This window comes from Mustela lutreola, chromosome 4 (genome assembly GCF_030435805.1).
Source record: "Mustela lutreola isolate mMusLut2 chromosome 4, mMusLut2.pri, whole genome shotgun sequence".
Classification (NCBI taxonomy): Eukaryota; Metazoa; Chordata; class Mammalia; order Carnivora; family Mustelidae; genus Mustela; species Mustela lutreola.
Window position 1 is genome coordinate 57,811,640 of NC_081293.1, and position 23,880 is coordinate 57,835,519.

The window sequence follows — 23,880 nt, forward strand, 5'->3', positions numbered from 1 at the left end:
TTAACACTTAAATTACTATTTAAAACCCTCCTTTCTTATAGCAGCATGAATAGAAAGATCTGGGAACCCAATTAAGTAGGTTTGTACTAGTAAATCATTGAATCACAGTTAAAATTATTTATCACTGTCTACTGAGCTTGGGAAGCTGTAGAGGAAACACATTTTAGAAGAGTTTTAACTTAAAAAATACCGTTAACGTCTCTTGTTGGAATTTTCAGATAGGTATGTTCCTAATTTACTAAAGTCACTAAGAACTCAGAAAATAGTTTATGTTTGTTGTGGAGAAGATCATACTGCTGCACTAACCAAGGTATTGTATTCCTATAAAACTTCTTTATTATTACTCATGGTAGTAATTTATAATTATTGAATGTTTTCATGATATTTACATTAAAATTCGAGTGTTATTGATGTCTAAAAAGTAATTTCTTGAAGACAAGAACTAGATTATTATTGTCAAAAACAATTTACCTTAATTTTCAATTTTTATTGTTATGAAATGTGAGTTATGATCTATTAAATGTGATAATATGTATTAATGAATTTCTCAGCTTTATGTGAAATACTGTTTAATATTTTGAATGAAAAAATTCCTTTTTAGTTTGTCAGACTTGCCATCCTCTGTGTATCAATCCCATTTATATTGCGTAACTGCCTGATTTTAACTCCTGTTTGGCTTATAAATACTGTACAACAAGTAATGGAGGAGAATGAATCTGCCTGTTAACCACAGGCTAAGTATTACGCAAGTAGTTATAATGAGCTTTCATCACAGTCTTGTTAATGGTTTTAACTCTGTCCTGTAACTTTCTTGGGTATGTCCCATTTCATTACCAGGACTGTGTAGTCCTCTAGTGATTAGAAGTAGAATGAAAATAATCACGTTAAACTAACCTTTGCCAGGAATATTATTTATAGTCATGTTAAAGGAACTGACACATTTTTTATTAGCTGAATTAGAAATGAAATTTTTTGCTGCTTTATCTTTCTTCATTCTGCATAGTAGATAATATTAGCAAGAAAAAATTAACTTCTAATCAGACTTCTGCATACATAAAATTGTACACACTCCCACATTGGAAATTTTTTAATAAGAATTATTCTTAGTCCTTATCAAGTATAATGTTCTCAGAGTACTTTTAAAAATATGACTAATTATAAAAGTTGTTTTTTAAAAATTTATATTACTTGCCTTTTAGTAAGAAAGTTTTATCTGCTTATCTTTATTTTATTGATTTTTATCATTCAAATTACAAATTAGTCACTATAGTTTTAATAACTTATGTTGGCAAGTTAAAAATCGTCATTCTCTTCTGTCATGGGTGGTTAGAAGAAATAAGGCTATATTGAAATAATAGTAAAAAATATTTTACATATTATCCCTTAGGGCTATAATATATAATATTATATATTATTCCTTAGCTTTGTGGTAGAAAGACTTATAGTGTTAATGCTTATCAAATTCAGCCCTTCAAATAACCACTCAATCTTATTTTCCCAGGATATGTAACTGCTTACATCTGTTGATTTTTTTTTTTTAATTTTAATATTCTGTATTCCTCTTAAGATAGTAGCCGGTGGTACTTGTTCACTGGCATTTTTGGTATATATTATTTCTAGTATATGTGCTGCCGAAGCGAGCACTGGTATATATTATTTCTAACAAAATAAGATAGTTTTAAATATCCTAATAGAAAAATTGGGGCGCCTGGGTGGCTCAGTGGATTAAGCCGCTGCCTTCGGCTCAGGTCATGATCTCGGAGTCCTGGGATCGAGCCCCACATCGGGCTCTCTGCTCAGCAGGGAGCCTGCTTCCCCCTCTGTCTCTGCCTGCCTCTCTGCCTACTTGTGATCTCTCTGTCAAATAAAATAAATAAAATCTTTAAAAAAAAAAAAAAAAAAAAAAAAAAAAAAAAAAAAAGAAAAATATTTTATTTTCCCTTGATTTAAGTTAGAATACAGTTCTGTATCCATATATCTTTTGTTTTTCTGGAAGAACTTTTTGCAAATAAATTAGGATTGCTTTATGAAGCAGTTTCCTTATGCAAAACCTATCTTAGCAATTTAAAAACAGACTTTAAAAAAACAATAAATGTAAAGACATACATGTTAATGGGTGTGAACACACTATCATAAAGATGTCAGATTTTTTTCAAGTTCATTTACAAATTCATTATGCATATCACATATATTTTATATATTTTAATTATATTTTTATAATATATATTTTAACTTAGCATATATTTTATATATAATATATATTTATATATTTTATATATTTATTTTTACTTATATATATTATATATATTTACTTAGCACATATATATTTTATATATTATTTTATATATATTTTAACTTAGCATATATATTTTATGTTTTTTTTTACTTAGCATATATATATGCTATATATATTTTTTATATTTTAACTTAGCATATATATTTTTTTTAACTTATATATTTTAACTTAGCAACCCTACTTTTAAGAATCTGTCCCAAAGATAGGAAGTTGTATGTGCACAAAGCAGTTTAATTGCAGCATTATTTTAATAGCAAACGAATGAAAGAATGCAGATGTCTTTTCTGTAGGACTCTAGTTAAATAAACTGTAGTAACCACCCAGAACTTGTAAAACAGTATTTACAAGTCTTGTAAAATAGAATGAAGTAGATCTCTATATTATGCTGTGGAATATCTTTAGGATATATATTGTTAAGTAAAAAGGTACAGAATAGTTGACTTTTGTATAAGCAGGGATAAAAGGTGAACATGTTACATGGTATTTGTATTTTAAAAAATTTAATAGATGTACTTTGGTTTACAGTTTTGTTTTTAGAACCTAGAAACTATTACACATAATTAAAAAGCAAACATACTTTTTTTTTTTTTTAAGATTTTATTTATTTGACAGATAGAGATCACAAGTAGGCAGAGAGGCAGGCAGAGAGAGACAGGAGGAAGCAGGCTCCCTGCTGAGCAGAGAGTGCAGTGTGGGTCTCAATCCCAGGACCTGGGGAACATGACCTGAGCTGAAGGCAGAGGCTTTAATCCACTGAGCCACCCAGGCGCCCCTAACATAGATGTTTTTAAGTACTTGTTAAAAAGTACTTAAAAATAAAATATACTAGTGGCACAACTACAGAAGGAGAATTCTTTTAATCAAGTCCTTTTAAAATATAGTATTTTGTTGTATATCACTAGTAGGAAGTAGCCTAAACATAAACTGAATTTACCCCAAAATTTTAAACTGCCCTCTGTAGTCTTAATTGTTAGTAGTAAAATTGATACTTACTCTCAATATATTACGTACAGGATAGGATAAAGCAAATAAATACTTTACTATCATTAGAAACTATGACCTTCAGCTTAAAAGAGATAGAAAACAATAGGAATTAAATTAAGATCCTGTGATCTTTTAATCACCTCTAAGAGTATCATTACGAACTCTTATTGTTTTCCTTCTAAAAATTTTTTTGCCGTGATCACTGAATGGTCCTGGAAGTAATTAGCCATGTACAATCTGGAAACAGTGGGCATCCCATGATTATTGTAGACTCTATATGAACAATAACCAGGGCTTTTTGGAGAAGAGCCTGATTTCATATCTGGAGGTGGGGGAGGTGGGACATCTCAGAATAGCCTTGGCTATTAGGTGTTATAAGGTCATGTCAGAGGGACAGCATCCAGGAGTTTTCACAAAAAGAAATAATAATGGCAATAAATGGAAATACACCAAACATATAAAAACCCATGATTTCATTATGATATTTTTCATCCTCAAGTCAATACAAAGCAAACTTAATTGCTTATAACAGTATTATATTTTGAAGTTGCTAGGACAGCTCATGTTTTAAAAAATTAGTAAATAAGAAAGATGCATTTCCCCTGCCTCCTATTTGCAGATTGTATTTCAGAGTAATTTTAGTAGTTGATGAGTTAAGTTTTTTGTAGAATTCCAACTAATAAACCTAGAAGAAATAATAAGATTAGAAAAATCTCTAATCTAATCTAATCTCCCTAATAGTGGATAAAGACAAGGATTGAAACATTAAGCTTAATGTGGATAGATTAAGCTGTGAAACTTGTTAACCTACTTATTTTTTTTTTAAAGATTTTATTTATTTATTTCACAGAGAGAGATCACAAGTAGGCAGAGAGGCAGGCAGAGAGAGAGGAAGAAGCAGGCTTCCTGCTGAGCAGAGAGCCCAGTGTGGGGCTTGATCCCAGGACCCTGGGATCATGACCTGAGCCTAAGGCAGAGGCATTAAACCACTGAGCCGCCCAGGCGCCCCAACCTACTTATTATTTTTATTTTTTTTTGATGATTTTATTTATTTATTTGAGAGAGAGACAGAGAGAGAGCATGAGCAAGGAGAAGGTCAGAGGGAGAAGCAGACTCCCCATGGAGCCGGGAGCCTGATGTGGGACTCGATCCCGGGACTCAGGGATCATGACCTAAGCCGAAGGCAGTCGTCCAACCAACTGAGCCACCCAGGCGTCCCTACTTATTTTTAACATTACCAAGGAGACATGTACTTTGGTGTGATTTAATAAAGTAATCAGGAAAATTTTTAACATGGCCTCAGTATCCGATATTAAGATATTAAAATTAAAGGGGTCAGTTCATGAAGAGAATATAACAACTATACTTATATATGCACTCAACACGAGAGCATCTAAGTTTTATTAAACAAACAGTAACAGAGCTGGAGACACAGCAGTAATAGTAGGAGACTCCAATACCCCCACTTTAAACAACAGATAGGTCATCCATGTGGAAAGTCTATAAGGAAATAAAGGACTTGAACTACTTTATATCAAATGGACTTAACAGATACACAGAGCACTCCATCCAACAGCAGCACATACACATTCTCCTCAAGGACAAAACAGAATATTCTGCAGGAGAGATTATATGTTAGGTCATAAAACAAGTCTTAACAAATTTAAGAAGATTGAAATCGTATCAGGTATCTTTTCCAGTGACAGTGGTATAAATCAATAATAGGAGAGGCAGAAAATTTGCAGATATGTGGATATTTAAAAGCACCCTCCTGAACAATCAGTGGGTCAAGAAATAAGTAAAAGAGAAATTAAATATATTGAGACAAGTGAAAATGGAAACACACATACCGAAACTTACGGGATGCCACAAAAACAACTCTAAGAGGGATAGATAGTGATAATACTGTCACTGCATATCCAGTAAAGTATCTGTAGCAATAAATAGCTACATTAAGAAAGAAGAAAAAGCAAGCTCTCAAAGAGACAGTCTTTATACTTCCAGGAACTAGGGAAAAAGAAAACCAAACTGAGCCCAGAGTTAGCAGAAGGAAGAATATTAAAAAGGTCAGAGTAAAAATAGACAAAAAGTACATTACAAAAGATGACAAAACCAAGAACTGTTTTCCTGAAAAGAGGGGGGAAAAATCGACAGATCTTTAGGGAAACTAAAAAAAAAAAAAAAAAGACTCAAAGTCAAAAATGGAGAAGGGATATTACAACTGATACTGTACAAATAAAAGATTTTAAGAACCTATTGTGAACAATTACATGCCAACAAATTGGATAACGTAGATGAAATGGATAAATTCCTAGAAACATCCAAGCTACAAAGAGTGAATCATGAAGAAATAGCAAATCTAAACAGAGCTTTAATTAGTAAGGAAATTGAATCTGGGGAGAGAAACCCCAGGACCAGATGGCTTCACTGGTGAATTCTCCCATTTAATAATAATGCCAGTCCATCTCAAACTTTTCAAAAAAAATAGGAGGAAACACTTTCAAATGAGGCCACCATTATGCTCATACCAAAGCCAAACAAAGATAGTACAGAAAAAATAAAATTACAGGCCAATATCCTTGATGGGCATTGATGCAAAACTCCTTAAAAAATACCAGCAAACCAAATTTAATCACATACCATAATCAAGTGAGATTTATCCCTGGGAGGTAAGAATGGTTCAACATCTGCAAACCAGTCAATACACATTAGTTGTCATAAAAATCATATGATCATCCTAGTAGATGGAGGAAAAGCATTTGGTGAAATTCAACATCCTTTCATGATAAAAATTCTCAGTAAAGTATAGGAGGAATATGTAACATTGGCCATAAATGATAGGCCCACAGCTAATATATTTAGTGGTGAAAAGCTGAACGTTCTTCCTGTAAGATCAAAAATAAGATGAAGATGCCCACCCTCATCACCTCTGTTCAGTGTAGTACTGAATGTCTTAGCCAGAGTTATTTTAGTAGAGAAAAAGAAGTAAAAGGCATCCAAATTAGAAAGAAAAAAACTAAAGTTGTCTGTTTGCAGATGACATAATATTATATATACAAAACCCTATATACAGGACTCACCCAAAACTCTGTTTGAACCAAAAATTGAATTCAGTAAAGTTGCAGGATACAAAGTCAACATACAAAAATCAGTTGTATCTCTATACACTAAGCAAACTCTGAAAGAGAAATTAATAAAGTAGTCCGTCCCATCTACAGTATCATCAAAAACAATAAACTACTGAGGAATGAATTTTAACTAAGGAGTGAAAGACCTCTGCGCTGAAAACTATGTAAGGCATCAGTGAGAAAAATTGAAGATACAAATAAATCTAAAGATAGTACATGTTCTTGGATTAGAAGAATTGATTTTGTTAATATGTCTGTACTACTGAAAGTGATCCACAGATTCAGTGTAGCCCCTATCAAAATTCCAGTGGCATTTTTCACAGAAATAGAAAATCCTGAAATTCATATGGAACCACAAAAGACCAGGAATAACCAAGCAATCTTGAGAAAGAACAGCAAAGCTGGAGCATCAAGCTCCTGATTTCAAGCTAGATTACAAAGCTCTAGTAATCAGAACAGTATAGTACTGGCATAAACAGACACATAAACCAGTCAAACCATGGATAGCCCAGAAATAAACCCACATCTATACAGTTAACTAATCAGTGGTAAGGCACCAACAACACACAGTGGGAAAGTTTGGTCTCTTCAATAACCGGTGTGGGGAAAACTGGATGTCTATATGCAGAAGAAAGAAATTGAACCCCTGTTTTTGCCGTTAACAAAATGTAACTCAAAATGAACTAAAGACCTAATGTAAGGCTTGAAACTAAAACTCCTAGATGAAAACATGGGGTGAAAAACATTGGTCTTGGTCATCATTTTTGGATATGACACTAAAAGCACAAGTAACAAGAGCAAAAATAAATTAAGAACTACAAATGAAGATTTTGCACAGCAGAGGACACAGTCAGTGAAATGAAAAGGCAGCCCTATGGAATGAGAAAATATTAGCAGACCGTTTATCTGGTAAGGGCTTAATATTCAAAATATAAAAGGAACTCCTATAACTCAGTGGCTAAAAAAAATGAAGAATTTAGTTTAAAAATGGGCAAAGGACCTTGAATAGATGCTTTTCCAAAGAATATAACAAATGGCCAACAGGTTCGTGAAAAGGTGCTTAATGTTAACCTCACAGTCATCAGGGAAACACACATCAAAGACACAGTGAGATAACACCCTCCATCTGTTAGGATGATTATTACCAAAAAAAAAAAAAAGGACAGATACTGGTGAGGAAGTGAAGAAAAGGGGAATCCTTGTTCCCACTGCTGGTGGAAATGTAAACTGGTGCAAATAGAAAACAATATGGAGGGAGGTTCCTCAAAAAATTACAAATGGAGCTATATGGCCCAGCAAATTCCACTTCTGAGTATATACCTGAAGGAAACAACAGGTTGTTGAAGAGTTAACTGCACTCCCATGTTCATTGTAGCTTTTTTTTTTTTTTTTTTTTTAAGATTTTATTTATTTGACAGGGACAGCGAGAGAGGAACACAAGTAGGGGGAATGGGAGGGGGAGAAGCAGGCTTCCCACCAAGTAGGGAGCCCGATATGGGGTTGGATCCCAGGGGACCCTGGGATCATGACCTGAGCTGAAGGCAGATGCCCAACGACAGCCACCCAGGTGACCCTGTAGCATTTTTAACAATAGCCAAGAAAAAACCTAAGTGTCCATTACCAGATGAGAATATGTGTGATGTATATGTATATGCACACATACACACACACACACACGGAAGAACAATATTAAACCACAAAAAAGAGGGAAATACTTGCATTTGCAACAACATGGATGAACCTGGCGGAGGACATTATTCTAAGTGAAATAAGCCAGAGAAAGAGAAATACCATTATCATGTTATTTATGTGGGGAATCTTAAGAAAAGTCAAATTTGTAGAAATGGAGGATAGAATGTTCTTTCCTGGGGTCTCGAGTTGGGGTAGTGGAAATGGGGGGAAATTGGTCAGGGGTACAAACTTTCTGTTATAAGATGTACAGCATAGTGACTAGTTAACAATACTGTATTCTATGCCTGAAATTTGCCAGGAGAGTAGATCTGAAGCATTCTTAAAAAAAAAAAAAAAAAAAACAACATGTGAGACAATGGGTGTGTTTAACAACTTCTTTGTGGTCATTATTTCACAGTGTATTCGTATGCGAAATCACATTGTATACTTCAAATATATACAGTTTTATTCATCAATTCATCATACCTAAATAAAACTGGGAAAAAAAGATACCAGTTACAAAAACCATAAATAAAAAAATAAACACTTTGCCATTTCTGTCAAAAAAAGGAAATTAATATTAATTTTGTAAATATATTATTACTGTGTTTTGTATTTATATATGTGCAAAGTTTATGTCATTAAAGATATATACACATTCATAGGTGAAAGGATTTGATGTCCACCGTTTGCTTTAAAGTACTCTAGTACTTCTTTTTTCTTTTTTGCTTAAAAGCACCCTGAAGAAGAAAAATGGGAGGGGCATTGACGAAACAAGGTTATTTAACTTTTGCTCCTTGTTAAAGCCAAGTGATGGTTATATGATAGTGTGTGTATGTATATATATTTTTATTTATATATACATGTGTTTACTTTTGTGTAGTTTGGAATTTTCATGATAAAATGTTTTAAAAAGAAAAATCAATTTCCTTACATAGTCATATATACACTTACACTACTAAATGTTAAAAGCAGAATATAAAATTGTATATACAGCTATAATTCTGAAGAAAAGTAGTTAAACTGAAAAACCAATTGTGTTTGTGTTAAGCTGTTATGACAAATTACTTTTTTATATATTTAACCTAACCCAGTTTTATATTTTACCATAAATTTTTTAAAGACTATATATAGTTGACCCTTGAATAACACAGGTTTGAACTGAATGGGTCCACTTATACACAGATCTTTTAAAACAAATATATTGGTAAAGATTTTAGAGATTGCAACAATTTGAAAAAACTTATAGGTAAACTGTGTAGCCTAGAAATACCAAAAAAGTTAAGTTAGGTATTGTTTATGTAAACAGTAAGGTTTTTAGGCAGGAGTGTAGGCTTTAGTAAAGTTTGGCAGAGGCAAAAGTTGTATGTGGATTTTTGACTGCACAAGGGTTTGATGCCCCAACCCCTGCATTGTAGCAACTGTGTGTTAAAAAGAACTATATTTGTGCATTCTGGTTTAATTGCACTCTTTCTGCAGAGCTTTGTATAAAAGCATAACTAGTTTGAAAACTGAAGACGATAACCAGTTTTAGGTTTTGTGATACATTACAGGTTATGTACTTGGGATTCAATAAGATCATGAATATAATGACCATGAAAGGCAGTGCAGAAAATGATTAGTGTCTCTTTAATGATGGCTTCAACTAAATATAATGATAAGAACATAAGTGCTTTTAAAATATGTGAAAATAGCCTGCACTTCTCTTAGGTTTAAGGGATTCTACCCTGAAAAGTCAGCTGTTGTCTGTTAAATTGCAGAGACAATAGAAGAGAAAAATTGACTGCATATATTAAGATTAACCTGTTTTCTTAAAGATTATTTTCTTTGATAAGGCCTTCTAATGATAAAGGGTTTTGTCTTTTCTCTCTCTCTCTCTTTTTTTTTTTTTAGGAAGGTGGAGTGTTTACTTTTGGAGCTGGAGGGTATGGTCAATTGGGTCATAACTCTACCAGTCATGAAATAAACCCAAGGAAAGTTTTTGAACTTATGGGAAGCATTGTCACTCAGATTGCTTGTGGAAGGTAAACTGTTATATAAGAGAGTATCTTAGTCTCCATAACACAATTATTTAGGATTTTTTTTTTTTTAACAGTCCAGAGGTCTTTTATTTATTTTTTTTTTTTTACACTTACCTGGTCATAAATTTATAGGGAGCAGGTTCTAGTTTGGTTCTCACAAAGTGTACTTCTTTGGGTGGAGCAGGCTGGTACTTCAGTTGAATTTAGGTACTTTTTTCTTTGGCTTCCTTTTTGTCTGATCGTTTGCCTTTACATGTTTCAGGAAGCTCTGTCTTGGCTCTCAGAGCGTTTAATGTTTTCAGCATGCACAGAAATTTTCTTTTTTTTTTTTTTTTAAAGATTTTATTTATTTATTTGACAGACAGAGACCACAAGTAAGCAGAGAGGCAGGCAGAGAGAGAGGAGGAAGCAGGCTCCCCGCTGAGCAGAAAGCCCGACGTGGGGCTCGATCCCAGGACGCTGGGATCATGACCCGAGCCGAAGGCAGAGGCCCTAACCCACTGAGCCACCCAGGCGCCCCAGAAATTTTCTAGACAAAAAGAATCTTGCCTTAGTTTATTTACAGCAATGCCAGCAGCATGCTTGGTAACATTGTAGACTTCATTTTGCCATGGTAACAATTGCGGGGCATTCCTATTTGAATAGGGCCTGTCCCCTTGATGTCTACAGTTTAACCTTTCTTGTGGATTTGCATAAATATGGCCAAAGGAATAATTCCTTGTTTCCAGAAAGCCTGAAGAACATAATAGGGTGTCTTTCCTTTTTCCCTTTCTGTCGGTCATTTTTCAGATTACTGGAAGATAACTAGTTCCTAGCTGGAAGTAGGGATTTTTTTTTAATTGTTAGCAATTAAGGAATCTAAGATACAAACTTTCTTCTCTAAATGCCTAATTTGCTCCTGAGGAGTAATAGTTAACAAGAGAAATACCTTTTCTACTGATTATTTTACTTTTCTATATTTGAAACAAATTTAACTGGGTGGGGCAAGATATTAATAATGAATATATAGTAGTACATTGTATATAGCATCACACTTGAAGAGCAAGTACAGATCATCTTTTTTTTCTTTTTCTTTTTCTTTTCCATTTCTTTTTTTTTTTAAGATTTTCATTTATTTGACAGAGTGAGAGAGACAGCCAGAGAGGGAGCACGAGCAGGGGGAGTGGGAGACGGAGAAGTAGGCTTCCCGCAGAGCAGGGAGCCCAGTAGGGCTCGATCCTCAGGATCATGACCTGAGCTGAAGGCAGACGCTTAATCACTGAGCCACCCAGGTGTTCCATCCACCTATTTTTAGTGTAAAGAATGAGAAAATTGAGCAGTTAATTATTTAACACATAAAATTAGTTATTGGTAAAAATTGAATTGGAATACTGGTTCCCAGTTCTTGAGAGTAAATAGGAGTCACAATGTTGAAATTGAGCTTCACCTTTGGTGGACTAAATTAGATAGACTTCCAAAAAACAAAATGTACTTTGACTAAGTTTTGACCACTTAGCTTAGTTTTTTTTTTTTTCCATAGGAAAAAAATATTTTATTTTTTTAAGAACATATTCAGTTTGAAACAGACATGGAATGTGACCTCACGGGTTTCATTTCTGGGGGCTTAGTTTTTTCTATGTAGTAGATATCCCTATATAATATGCCCCCCCCAAAATTGTATGTATGTATGTGTGTGTGTGTGTGTATGTGTATGTGTATGTGTATATATATATATATATATATATGGTTCAGTTTTGCCAGCTGTTAACTTCAGATACTTGAAATCATACTGTAGGTAGTCTTCGGTGACTTTCTTATAACATGTTAACTTGTTTGATTGATTATCTGTATCTGTGAAGCTGTGGTTTGCCTTCATTAGATCTCATTGCTGTGTTTTATTCAGTTATGTGCATATATAATTATTTAACTCATCCTGTTACTGCCAGGTTTTTGGGTACTGATCTCCTGGGTAAATAGTGTTACTTAATCATGATTTGAATTTGTTTACATGATTTGAGACAGATTGAATTAAATCTGTAGATCACTTTGGGAAGTATTGACATCTTAACAATATTAAGTCTTCCAAGCCATAGAATAGGAGCTATCTTTTCATTTGTCTTTAATTTGTTTCAGTAATTTTTTTGTAGTTTTCATCATGTCTTTTAAATTTCTTTTTGGATTATTCATTATTAGTATATAGATAACCAACTCCCTTAGCTTTTGTTTATATATAAATCTTAATTATAAGTCTTAATTATAATAAAATCTTAATTCCTCCCTCACTTTGAAAGGATAGTTTGCCAGACATTCGATTCTTGGTTGATAGTTTATTTCTTTAAGCACTTTGATTGTGTTAGTCTAGTCCATTCTGACCTCCAGAGTTTCTGGTGAGAAATCTCATAATCTTATTAAGGATCCTTTAGGTGTGTGACAAGTCACTTCTCCCTTGATGCTATCAGATTTCTTTCTTTATCTTTGGACAGAGTGTAATATATCTAGGTGCAGGTCTCTTTAGTTCATCCTGTTGAAATTCATTGAGTTTCTTGGATGCTTATGTCTTTCTTCAAATTTGGGGGAAGTTTGGGGCCATTATATCTTTGATCTTTCCCTTTATTTTTTTTTTACATTTTGGCATTCCCACGGTACCTACCTGTATTGGTCCATTTGATATCCTGTAGGTCCCTTAGGTTCTCTTCAACTTTTCTTCAATCTTTTTTCTTTCTGAGACTTCTAATTCCCTCATTTCTTTTTCTGCCTGCTCAGATCTGCTTTTGAATCTCTCTAGTGAGTTTTTCATTTTAATTACTGTACTTTTCATCTCCACAGTTTCTCTTTGATTTGTTTTTAGGCTTTCTGTTCCTTTATTGATATTTCCGTTTTGTTTATATATTGTTTTCTTGACTTTCTTGTCTTCCTTTAGTTATTTGAACATTTTTAAGATAATTATTTTAGTTTTTACCTGTTAAGATTTTCCCTCTGGTCTTTCTTGGGGATAGTTTCTGTTGGTTTTTTGTTTTCGTTTTTCAAAGATTTTATTTATTTGAGAGAGAGAGTGGGAGCAGGGGCAGAGGGAGAAAGAGAATGTTAAGCAGACTCTGAGCTGAGCATAGAGCCCAACATGGCATTGATCTCACGACCCTGAGACCATAGCCTGAGCTAAAACCAAGAGTTGGATGCTTAACCGGTTGAGCCACCCAGGTGCCCAGTTTGGGTTTTTTTTTTTTAATAGACTTTATTTTTTATGGAAGTTTTAGGTTCACAGCAAAATTAAGTAGAAGATACAGAGATTTCCATTGTACTTGCACCTACATATGCATAGGCTCTTCTATTATCAACATTCTCCACCAAAGTGGTGTATTTGTTCCAGTTAATGAATTTACATTGTCAAATCATTATCAGATAAACATAGTTTACATTAGGGTTCACTCTTGGTGTTGTACATTCTGTGGGTTCAGAGAAATGTATAATGACATGTATCTACCATCATAGTATTACATAGAGTAATTTCATTGCTATAAAATTCCTCTGTGATCCTCCTGTTCATCCTTTCCACCTACCTAACCTATGGCTATCACTGATCTTTATACTCTTAGTTTTGCCTTCTCCAGAATACTATAAAGTTGGAATATCATAAAGTATGTAGCCTTTGCCGATTGGCTTCTTTTGCTTGGTAATTTGCACTTGTGGTCCCTTCATTTTTGATGGCTTAATCACTGATTTCTTTTTAGCACCGAATAGTATTTTATTGTCTGGATGAAAGCATTTCCCTTCTGAAGAATATGTTGTTTGTTTCCTAGGCTTGGCAATTATGAATAAAACAACTAAAAATGTCTGTGTGCAGTTTTTCGTGGGTCACAACTTTTTGACTTTTTGGATAAATAACAAGGAGCATGATTTGCAGATCTTATTGTAGGAGTATGTTTAGTTTTGTAAGAAACCATCAAATTGCCTTTTAAAGTGGCTGTATCATTTGTTTACCTGTGTTGGTTAATTTTGTTTTCCTTTAAATAAGCCAGACATCCCAATTTCTTTGTAAGTCCTATGATTTTTTTTTCTTTTAAACTGGACATTTGACTCTAATAATGTATAGCTCTGGACATCAGATACTTTTTCCAGGGTTGCTGATTTTCTTTTCCTGATTGTCATAGGTTATCTCTGTGGCAGGGACACATAAGCCTTTGAGGTGTAAACATAAGGTCTTCTTGGGTCTTTTCTTTTCTTTCTTTCTTTTTTTTTTTTTTAAGATTATTTATTTGATAAGGAGAAAGAGAGCATGCACAAGCAAGGGGAGCAGGAAAGGGAGAAGCAGGCTCCCTGCTGAGCAGGGAGCCCAATGAGGAGCTTGATTCCAGAGCCAAAGGCAAGACACTTAAACAACTAAGCCACCTAGGCACCTATCTTTTCTGAGCCCGCACCTCTTCTTGGGCATGCACAGTGACTTTTTAAATTCCTTTGTATATAGAATTACTTTTGAATATTCTAGATCTTAAATTTCTGACTCTCAGAAGGGGAAAAAAGACATTAAAAGGGGAAAAAGCATCAGCCCTTTAACCTCTGGAAATCTCTTTAGAGGGGACTTGGGACAGTTCTTAGATTCTACTTAGATTTTCAGTAACATGGCAGACTAGATAACTTAAAGACCCCTTTGACTCAAAACCCCTTTTAAATAACAGGTTAGTTTGCCAGGAACTGAAGGGAATGCCACAGGGAAAAGCAAAGAAATCTGAAAACTATTTGTTTTCAAAACTATTTGTATTTGTTTGAACTGACTTTGAAGGTGCCCTGAAAGAATTTGCCAGTGTAGGTAATACATTATCAAACCACCCTAAAACTTAGTGGCTTTAAACAGTTCCTTTAGAAAAAGGAAACACTGGGGACGCCTGGGTGGCTCAGTTGGTTAAGCGGCTGCCTTAGGCTCAGGTCATGATCCCGGCGTCCTGGGATCGAGTCCCACATCGGGCTCCTTGCTTGGCAGGGAGCCTGCTTCTCCTTCTGCCTCTGCCTGCCACTCTGTCTGCCTGTGCTTGCTCTCGCTTCTCTCTCTATGACAAATAAATAAATAAAATCTTTAAAAAAAAAAAGAAAAGAAAAGAAAAAGGAAACATTGTTTTATTTTATATATTTATGCATTGTTTTATTATATACACACACACCCCCCTCAGTCTTCTGATTGGTACTGGATTACTTGCCCACTTCTTACTATAAAACTTATGATTGGTGTCCAGAGGTGGATCCTTATAGATGCTTTAAGCTAGAATTTTATAGGGAAGGAAAGGGGAGAACTTGGACAATATAGTTAGATGCTACCCCTTGTACTGAATTATCTCTTATTAGGAATTCCACTATAGGTCTGAGCCTTTTTAAATTTGAACAGTTGTAGAAAATTTTGGGGTCATGCTTATGCAGCCTGCCTTTGTAGTAGAAAATTTATTCAGTGTAGAGTAAGACTTTTAATAACTAGTTTATACAGAAAATTTTAGAACTGTAAAGGTTTTGTTAATGTATTTTTGAAGAGAAAAAATTACATCAGTTAATTATTGTATGCTTTTCTAAATGTAAATTGTTTGGAAGGTAACATTAAGTCAGATTTTCTATCATTTTACTCTAGGCAGCACACTTCTGCTTTTGTTCCTTCATCAGGACGAATTTATTCTTTTGGACTTGGTGGTAATGGGCAGCTAGGAACTGGTTCAACAAGCAACAGGAAAAGTCCTTTCACTGTGAAAGGAAATTGGTTCCCTTATAATGGGCAGTGTCCACCAGATACTGGTAAGTTTTGTTATATTAAAGCTTTGCTGTACAAGTTAAAGTTAGTAAAATGTTGCTCTTAAATGATGAAGTTTTCTGTGTTTGACAGGAAACAGTTCCAAACTACATTGTTTAATGAAAATACCAAGATACAGAATAGTGTATGCATTTGCTTCATTTGTCTATACTTGCTTATTTATGCATAAGAAAACTCATGATAAAGTAGTAAAATTGGTTTCAGAGGGCTGGGCACATGGGAACTGGACTGTGGCTAGATGCCATTGGGCAGAAGTATTTTTGTCTTGTGTAGGATACACATAACATAAAATTTATGAACTTAACCATTTAAGGTGTATAGTTCAGTAGTGTTCAGAACATTCACATTGTTGAACAACCCTAGTCTCCAGAACTCTTTTCTTTTTTTTTTTTTTTTTTTTTTTTAAAGATTTTATTTATTTGACAGACAGAGATCACAAGTAGGCAGAGAGGCAGGCAGATAGAGAGTGAGAGAAGGAAGCAGGCTCCCTGCTGAGCAGAGAGCCCGATGTGGGACTCGATCCCAGGACCCTGAGATCATGACCTGAGCCGAAGGCAGCGGCTTAACCCACTGAGCCACCCAGGCGCCCCAGAACTCTTTTCATCTTACAAAACTAGAACTTTGTATTCATTAAACAGCAACTCTGCATTCACTCCTCCCACTGGCAGGCAAATACCATTCTACATTTGGTGTCTATGTATTTGACTTGGCTCTAGGTACCTCATGTAAGTGGAATCATACAGTATTTGTCTTTTTGTGACTGACTTCATAAATTTAGCATAATGTCCTTTCGGTTTATCCATTCTGTAGCATGTGTCAGGATTTCCTTTCTCTTTAAAAAAGGCTACATAACATTTTATTGTACTTATATACCATATTTTGTTTGTCTCCTAACTTCTTGTGGACATTGGATTGTTTTCACCTTTTGTGACTGTTGTGAATCATGTAAACATGGGCGTACAGATATCCCTTGAAGACCCTGCTTTCAATTTATTTGAGTATATACAGGACTTTAAGATACATGACAGTTTTTTTTTTTTTTTTTTTTTGAAATTTGAATCATGTGAATATATTCCCTACTTAAGGTATGAAATTTTTAAAATTTGTTTTCCTATCCCTACTGCTTTAGCCCCATCTGTGATTTATTTATTTTTATTTTCTATTATTTTCAGTAGATCTGGTTATTTTTTCATTGGTATTAATTTCCTAAAGAGTTTGAAACATTTGAATGTGGTTTTCTCATTTACTTTTTTAACAGGCTGCAATATAAGGGGGTAAGGGTGCCTGGGTGGCTTGGTCAGTTAAATGTCTGCCTTTGGCTCAGATCAGGATCCTGGAGTCCCAGGATTGAGCCCTGCAATGAGCTCCCTGCTTAGCAGAGAGCCTGCTTCTCCTTCTGCCCCTCACCCCGCTCGTGCTCTCTTTCACTGTCTCTCAAATAAGTAAAATATTTTTTAAAAAGATAAAATATGCTTTTAAGGGGCACCTGGGTGGCTCAGTGGGTTAAGCTGCTGCCTTCGGCTCAGGTCATGATCTCGGGGTCCTGGGATCGAGTCCCGCATCGGGCTCTCTGCTCAGCAGGGAGCCTGCTTCCCTCTCTCTCTCTGCCTGCCTCTCCATCTACTTGTGATTTCTCTCTGTCAAATAAATAAATAAAATCTTTAAAAAAAAAAAATATGCTTTTAAAAATACATATATTTCCAAATATGTATATTTCCTTTATCATCCTAAACTAATTCTCAGAATTTTCTTCCTGTTCATTTTACTATGTCTGATTTCCTTAGAGATTTTTCTTTGAATTGTGTATTCTGTCAAGATTTTATTTAGTGATAAGCATACAGTGAAGATTGATATTTGAAAAGATCCATAACTTTTTATGAATGACCTTGAAGATTTTTTTTTTTTTTTGTAACTAAAAGGCTATTTCAGTTCTGCTTTTATATAGCAAAGGTCAGCCTGTGATACTATTTTGTCTTGCTTTTGTTTCATTTTGTATTTAGTATATGCCTTCATTTTCTTCCAGTCACTCTTAACTTTAGAACATGCATTTATTTTAGTAATACTGTTCTTGTGTCCTTAGTGGCATGTTGGTGATTTATTATATTAGTTTCTTTCATATAGTTTCTTAAAGGAGCATGAATATTGTAGGGAATCATGTATTTTTGTTTGTGAAGTTTAGTCAGTTAGGGGTGCATTTTGTTACCCTTGAAACTGTACCTTGAGATTATTTGCATTCAAATGAGAAAGGAAATGGAATTTTTAAATTAACATATAGTGTGTTATTTGTTTCAGGAGTATAGGTCTGTGATTCAAAAGTCTTACACAGTATACAGTGTACACAACATACACCCTCCCCAGTGTTCATCACCCAGCTGCCCCATCCATCCCACCCTCCTCCACTCCAGGAACCCTCAGTTTGTTTCCTGACATTATTCCTCTCTTACGGTTTGTCTCCCTCTCTGGTTTCCTCTTGTTTCATTTAGGAAATGGAATTTTAAAATTAGTTGTGTTGCTGAAGTTTAGTTTCATCAGAAATTTGTAGATTCACAGTAGCCAAAAGTGTGAACAACTCAAGTGTCCATCAGCAGATGAGTAGATGGAAAAAAAATGTGGTATGTGCATGTAGTTGAAAATTAGCCATAAAAAGGAGTAAAATTTTGATATGTGATACAACATGGATGAACCTTGCAAATAATATGGTAAGTCAAAAGAGCTACTCACAAAAGGATAATATATCATATGACTGGTCTTATGTGAGGTACCTGGAACAGTCAAATGTATAGAGACAGAAAGTAGAATAGTGGTTACCAGGGCCTTGGCAGCGGAGGGGAGAACAGAGGGATTGTTTAATGGGAACAGAATTTCTGATTGCATCTTTAGGTCTAAAATGAGACTCTTATAGGCAGCATATAGATGGGTATTGGTTTTTTTAATGCATTCTGATACCCTGTGTCTTCTGATTAGAGCATTTAGTTATTTACATTCAGAGTCATTATTAAAAAATACAAATTTTGTGTCATTGTGTTACCTGTAATGTTGGTGTTTCTGATGATGATCTGTATTCCTTTCTTTTTTGTTGATTTTGGTGGTTTTTTTCCCCTGGAGAGTCCCCCTTAATATTTCTTTCTTTCTTTCTTTTTTTTTAAGATTTTTATTTATTTATTTGACAGACAGATCACAAGTAGGCAGAGAGGCAGGCAGAGAGAGAGAGGAGGAAGCAGGCTCCCCACTGAGCAGAGAGCTCGACGTGGGGCTTGATCCTAGGACCCTGGGATCATGACCTGAGCCGAAGGCAGAGGCTTTAACCCACTGAGCCAACCAGGCCTCCACCCCCACCTTAATATTCTTGCATGGTTAGTTAAGTGGTCATGAATTCCTTTAGTTTTTGTTTGTCTGGGAAACTCTTCATCTTTCATTCTTTTCTGAATGATATAACCTTTCAGGATAAAATATTCTTGGCTGCACTTTTTTTCCCTTTCAACACTTTAAATATATCCTGTTGGCTGCCTGCGTGGCTTATTTGTTGAGCCTTTGCCTTTGGCTCAGGTCATGATCCCAGGGTCCCAGTATGGAGTCCCACATGGGGCTCCCTGCTCAGTAGGGAGTCTGCTTCTCCCTCTCACCCTCTCCCCTCTCACGTTCTCTCTCACTCACTCTCTCTCTCAAATAAATAAATAAAAATTTAAAAATAAATAAATAAATAAATGAATAAATCCTGGCATTCTCTTCCGGCCTGCCAAGTTACTATGACAGATCTGTGATCCTGATCTGTCTTCCCTTGTAGCTTAAGGACTTTCTTTTCCCCCTAGCTGCTTTCAGAATTCTTTCCTTGTTTGTGTATTTTGTGAGTTTGATTATGGTACCCCTGGCGATGGCTGGCTTTTGTTGAATTTAATGGGATTTCTCCATGCTTCTTGGATTTTGAGGTCTGTGTCCTTCACCAGATTACTTAAGGGGAAGTGTTCAGCTGTAATTTGCTCAAATAAACTTTCTGCCCCTTCTATCTTTTCATCATTCTGGGACTCCTATGATATGAATGTTAACTATGTTTTAATAAGTCAGAGTTCCCTAAGTCTACCTTTGTGATCCATCATCTTTGTTTTTCCTCCTCAGCTTCATTGTTTTCTGTAATTTTATCTTCAGCATCACTGATTCATTCCTTTGCTTTATATATCTTCATTGTTATGGCATCCATTTGGGTTTGCTGTCAGCTATAGCATTTTTAATTTCAGCTTGACTAGGTTTTAGCTTTTTTATCTCTGTAGTAAGGGATTGTCTAGTGTCTTCTATGCTTTTTTCAAGTCCAGCTAGTATCCTTATAATTGTTTTAAATTCTGGTTCAGACATCTTACTTCTCTCTGTATTGCTTAAATCCCTGGCCATCACTTCTTCCTGTTTGTTCTTTTGGGATAAATAAATAAAATAAATAAAAATAGGGGCACCTGGGTGGCTCAGTGGGTTGGGCCCCTGCCTTCAGCTCAGGTCATGATCTCAGGGTCCTGGATCGGGCCCTGCATCAGGCGCTCTGCTAGGTAGGGAGCTGCTTCCCCCTTTCTCTCTGCCTGCCTCTCTGCCTACTTGTGATCTCTCTCTCTCTGTCAAATAGATAAATAAAATCTTTAAAAATAATAATAATAAATAAATAAATATAAATAAAGCAAAATAAGATAAAATTTTTTTAATTTAAAAAATAAAGGAAGGGGCACCTGGGTGGCTCAGTGGGTTAAAGCCTGTGCCTTCAGCTCAGGTTATGATCCCGGGGTCTTGGGATCGAGCCCCGCACTGGGCTCTCAGCTCGGCGTGGAGCCTGCTTCCTCCTCTCTCTCTGCCTGCTTCTCTGCCTACTTGTGATTTCTGCCAAATAAATAAATCTTTTAAAAAAAACAAAAACAACTGGCAGTATTGAAACTCTTTCCTTTTTTCCAGTCAGTGGTTTTGGGGAACAGTTTTCTTGTACAGTCCTATGTGTGTGTGTTCACTGCTCCCTCCCCCCCACCAACAAACTCTTTCCCTCTCCCCTTTTCTCTTACTACCCACTCCACCACTAGGGCTCCCTCCCCTGTGCAGTGCTGGTGCCTTTTTTCTCCCATGAATCAGCTCTCCACAGTTCTACCTTCCATTGGTCATTTTTTCTGTTTATAGATGTGCAGCTTTGTTCTCTAAGGCTTCTCATTGATTTCTTGGGTGTACGGAATGATTTGTACTTATCTAGCTGTATTTGAGGAAGGAGACAAACTTACCATCACCCTACCCCTCCACCATCTTAACCCCTCCCCAGAGTTTCTGATTGTGTCAATGAAAACTTTCTGGAGATGAATAATTGATAGATGGACATTTTGAATGTACTTAATGCCACTGAATTATACAATTTAAATGGTTAAAATGGGAAATTTTGTGTTTATTTTACCACAAATTACATATATGTGTATCATATATATAAGGGTTGATAATTATTTTGCACTATACTAAGGCTGTGTAGATTAAAAACTAGCTAAATGTGAATATATATATTTTTAAGATTTATTTCAGAGAGAGAGAGTGAGTGAGTGAGGTAGGAGGCAAAGGGAAAGAGTCTTCAAGCAGACTCCCCACTGAGGACAGAGCCTGACATGGGGCTTGATCTTGTAACTCATGAGATCATGACCTGAGCTGAAACCTAGAGAGTCATATGTTCAGCTGACTGAACCACCCAGGCAGCCCATTAAATATGAATTTCCTTGGTTCCTTCAGAGGTGAAGTCCATGGCCCCCACCATAAATCACATTGTTAGCATAATCTGTCTGTTGTGGCCTCAAGATCACAGGTGAACAAAAACATTCTTATTCCAGACTTTGGAATTATGCCCTTGGAGCTTGGCACAGAGCAGACCTTTCTTTAGAAGGTATAATGTTTGGACAGCTGTGTTAGTGTTCTAGGACAGCTGTAACAAAATACCACAGACTGGGTAACTTGAACAACACAAATTTATTGACTCAGTTCTGGAGGCTAGAAATCCAAGAAAAAGCAGGGCTGCTTCTTCTTTCTCTTTTTAATGATTTTATATACTTATTTGAGATAAAGCACGCAGGAGCACAGTTGGCGGGGGGTTGCATAGAGGGAGAGAGAGAAGCAGAGAGCCTGACATGAGATCATGATCTGAGCCAAAAACACTTAGGCACCTGAGCCATCCAGGCATCCCAGGGTTACTTTGTTGTGAGGGGTATAAGGGATCCTCTGTTCCATGTGTCTCTCCTAGCCTCTGGTGGTTTGCTGGCAGTCTTTGGCATTTCCTGGCAAGTAGATCACTGCCTTCATCTTCACATGGCATTCTCTTTCTGTGTGGATCTGTGTCCAGATGTATACCTTTTGACCCCCTACACCCATCTTGTCTACCCTACCACAAGCCTTACCTCTGGCAACCACTGATTTGTTCCCTATATCTATGAGCTTTTTTCACCCTTAAGATTCCACATAGAAGTAAATGAGATCATACAGTATTTGCCTATCTCTGAGTTATTTCACTTAAGCTAATACCCTCAAGGCTCATACATATTGTAACAAGTAGCAAGATTTCATTCTTTTTTATGACTAAATAATATTCCTGTGTGTGTGTGTGTGTGTGTGTGTGTGTGTGTGTGTGTCACATTTTCTTTAACCATTCATCTATCAGTGGATACTTAGGTTGCTTCCATGTCTTGGGTATTGGAAATAATGCTGCAAGAAATGTAGGGGTGCATATAGTCTCAAGTTTTTTTGTTTTGTTTTTCATTTTCTTTGGATAAATACACAGAAGTAGAATTGCTAGATCACATGGTAATTCTATTTTTAACTTTTTAAGGAATCTCCATCATATCATTTTCTGTAGTTGGCTATACTAATTTACATTCTCACCAACAGTGCACAAAGGTTCCCTTTACTCCACATTTTCACCAGCGCTTGTTATTTCTTGTGTTTTTAAGAGTAGCCAGTCTTACAGGTGATATCTCTGTGTGGTTTTGATTTGCTTTTCTCTAATGATGAGTGACTTTGAGCACGTTTTCATATTCCTGTTGGTCATCTGTATATCTTCCTTGGAGAAATGTTTATTCAGATTTTCTGTCCATTTTTAATCAGATTGCTTTTATGCATTCTGTATTTATTTTGGATATTTAACCCCTTATCACATACATTATTTGTAAATACTTTCTTCCATCCCTCAGGTTGCCTTTTCATTTTGTTGATGGTATCCTTTGCTATGCAGAAGAGTTTTAGTTTTTCTTGTCTTTCCTTTTGGTGTCAAACCCAAAAAATCATCTCTAAGACTGATGTCAACTACTGCTTTTGTTTTCTTCCAGGAGTTTTATGATTGAGGTCTTAATGTTCGAGTCTTTAATCCGTTTTGAGTTCGTTTGTGTTTATGGGGTAAGATAGTTGTCCAGTTTCATTCTTTCGCATGTGGCCTTCCAGTTTTCCAACACCATCTATTAAGAGATTGTCCTTTTCCCATTATATATTTGTGGCTCCTTTGTTATAAATTGGCCATGTATTTGTGGGTTTATTTCTGGTTTCTCTATTCTGTTTCATTGATCTAAGTGTCTGTTTTTATGCCAATACTATACTGTTTTGATTATTATAGCTTTGTAATATAGTTTAACTGCCCTAGGTTTTGGTTATTTCTCAAACCTTTGTGATTGTCCAAGAAGTCTTTTATTTTTTGTGGCTCCCAGTAATTGAGGGTGTGCCAAGGCCTATGGGAGTCCCAAATGGGAGGATCTCAGACAGCACTTAGATTCAGGTTGATTGGAAGCCAGACACTCAGGTAGCAGCTTTTAAGGTATGCAAATATATACAGTACTGTAGGACCACAAGTGAAAGTCCCACTAGCCACCAGAGAGCCTAGAGGGGTCCCCTGGGTGGTAGTCATGAAAATCAGGACATCAAATAATGGTCCAAGCTCCATTCCAGGAGATAGCAGTGACTTGTAGTAATGCAGAGGGACAGGGCAAAGATGACATCTGTTTGCCTTAGTCCCCAGAGATCACCTTAGTAAGTCGATAG

The 23,880-nt window shown here is 35.6% G+C and overlaps 1 protein-coding gene across 5 annotated transcripts in view; it reads left to right on the forward strand.

The window, feature by feature from the left end:
* HERC4 (HECT and RLD domain containing E3 ubiquitin protein ligase 4) overlaps positions 1-23,880 on the forward strand; it is a 121,510-nt gene that overhangs the window by 39,341 nt on the left and 58,289 nt on the right. For all 5 annotated transcript variants that reach the window (XR_009352602.1, XM_059170114.1, XM_059170115.1 and 2 more), the window contains exons 6-8: positions 219-310; positions 9,973-10,103; positions 15,688-15,848. Coding sequence is in view for 4 of the 5 variants with exons in the window: in XM_059170114.1 (XP_059026097.1) it covers positions 219-310; positions 9,973-10,103; positions 15,688-15,848 (384 nt within the window). In the remaining variant the exon portion in view is untranslated. The remainder of the gene's footprint in view (positions 1-218; positions 311-9,972; positions 10,104-15,687; positions 15,849-23,880) is intronic.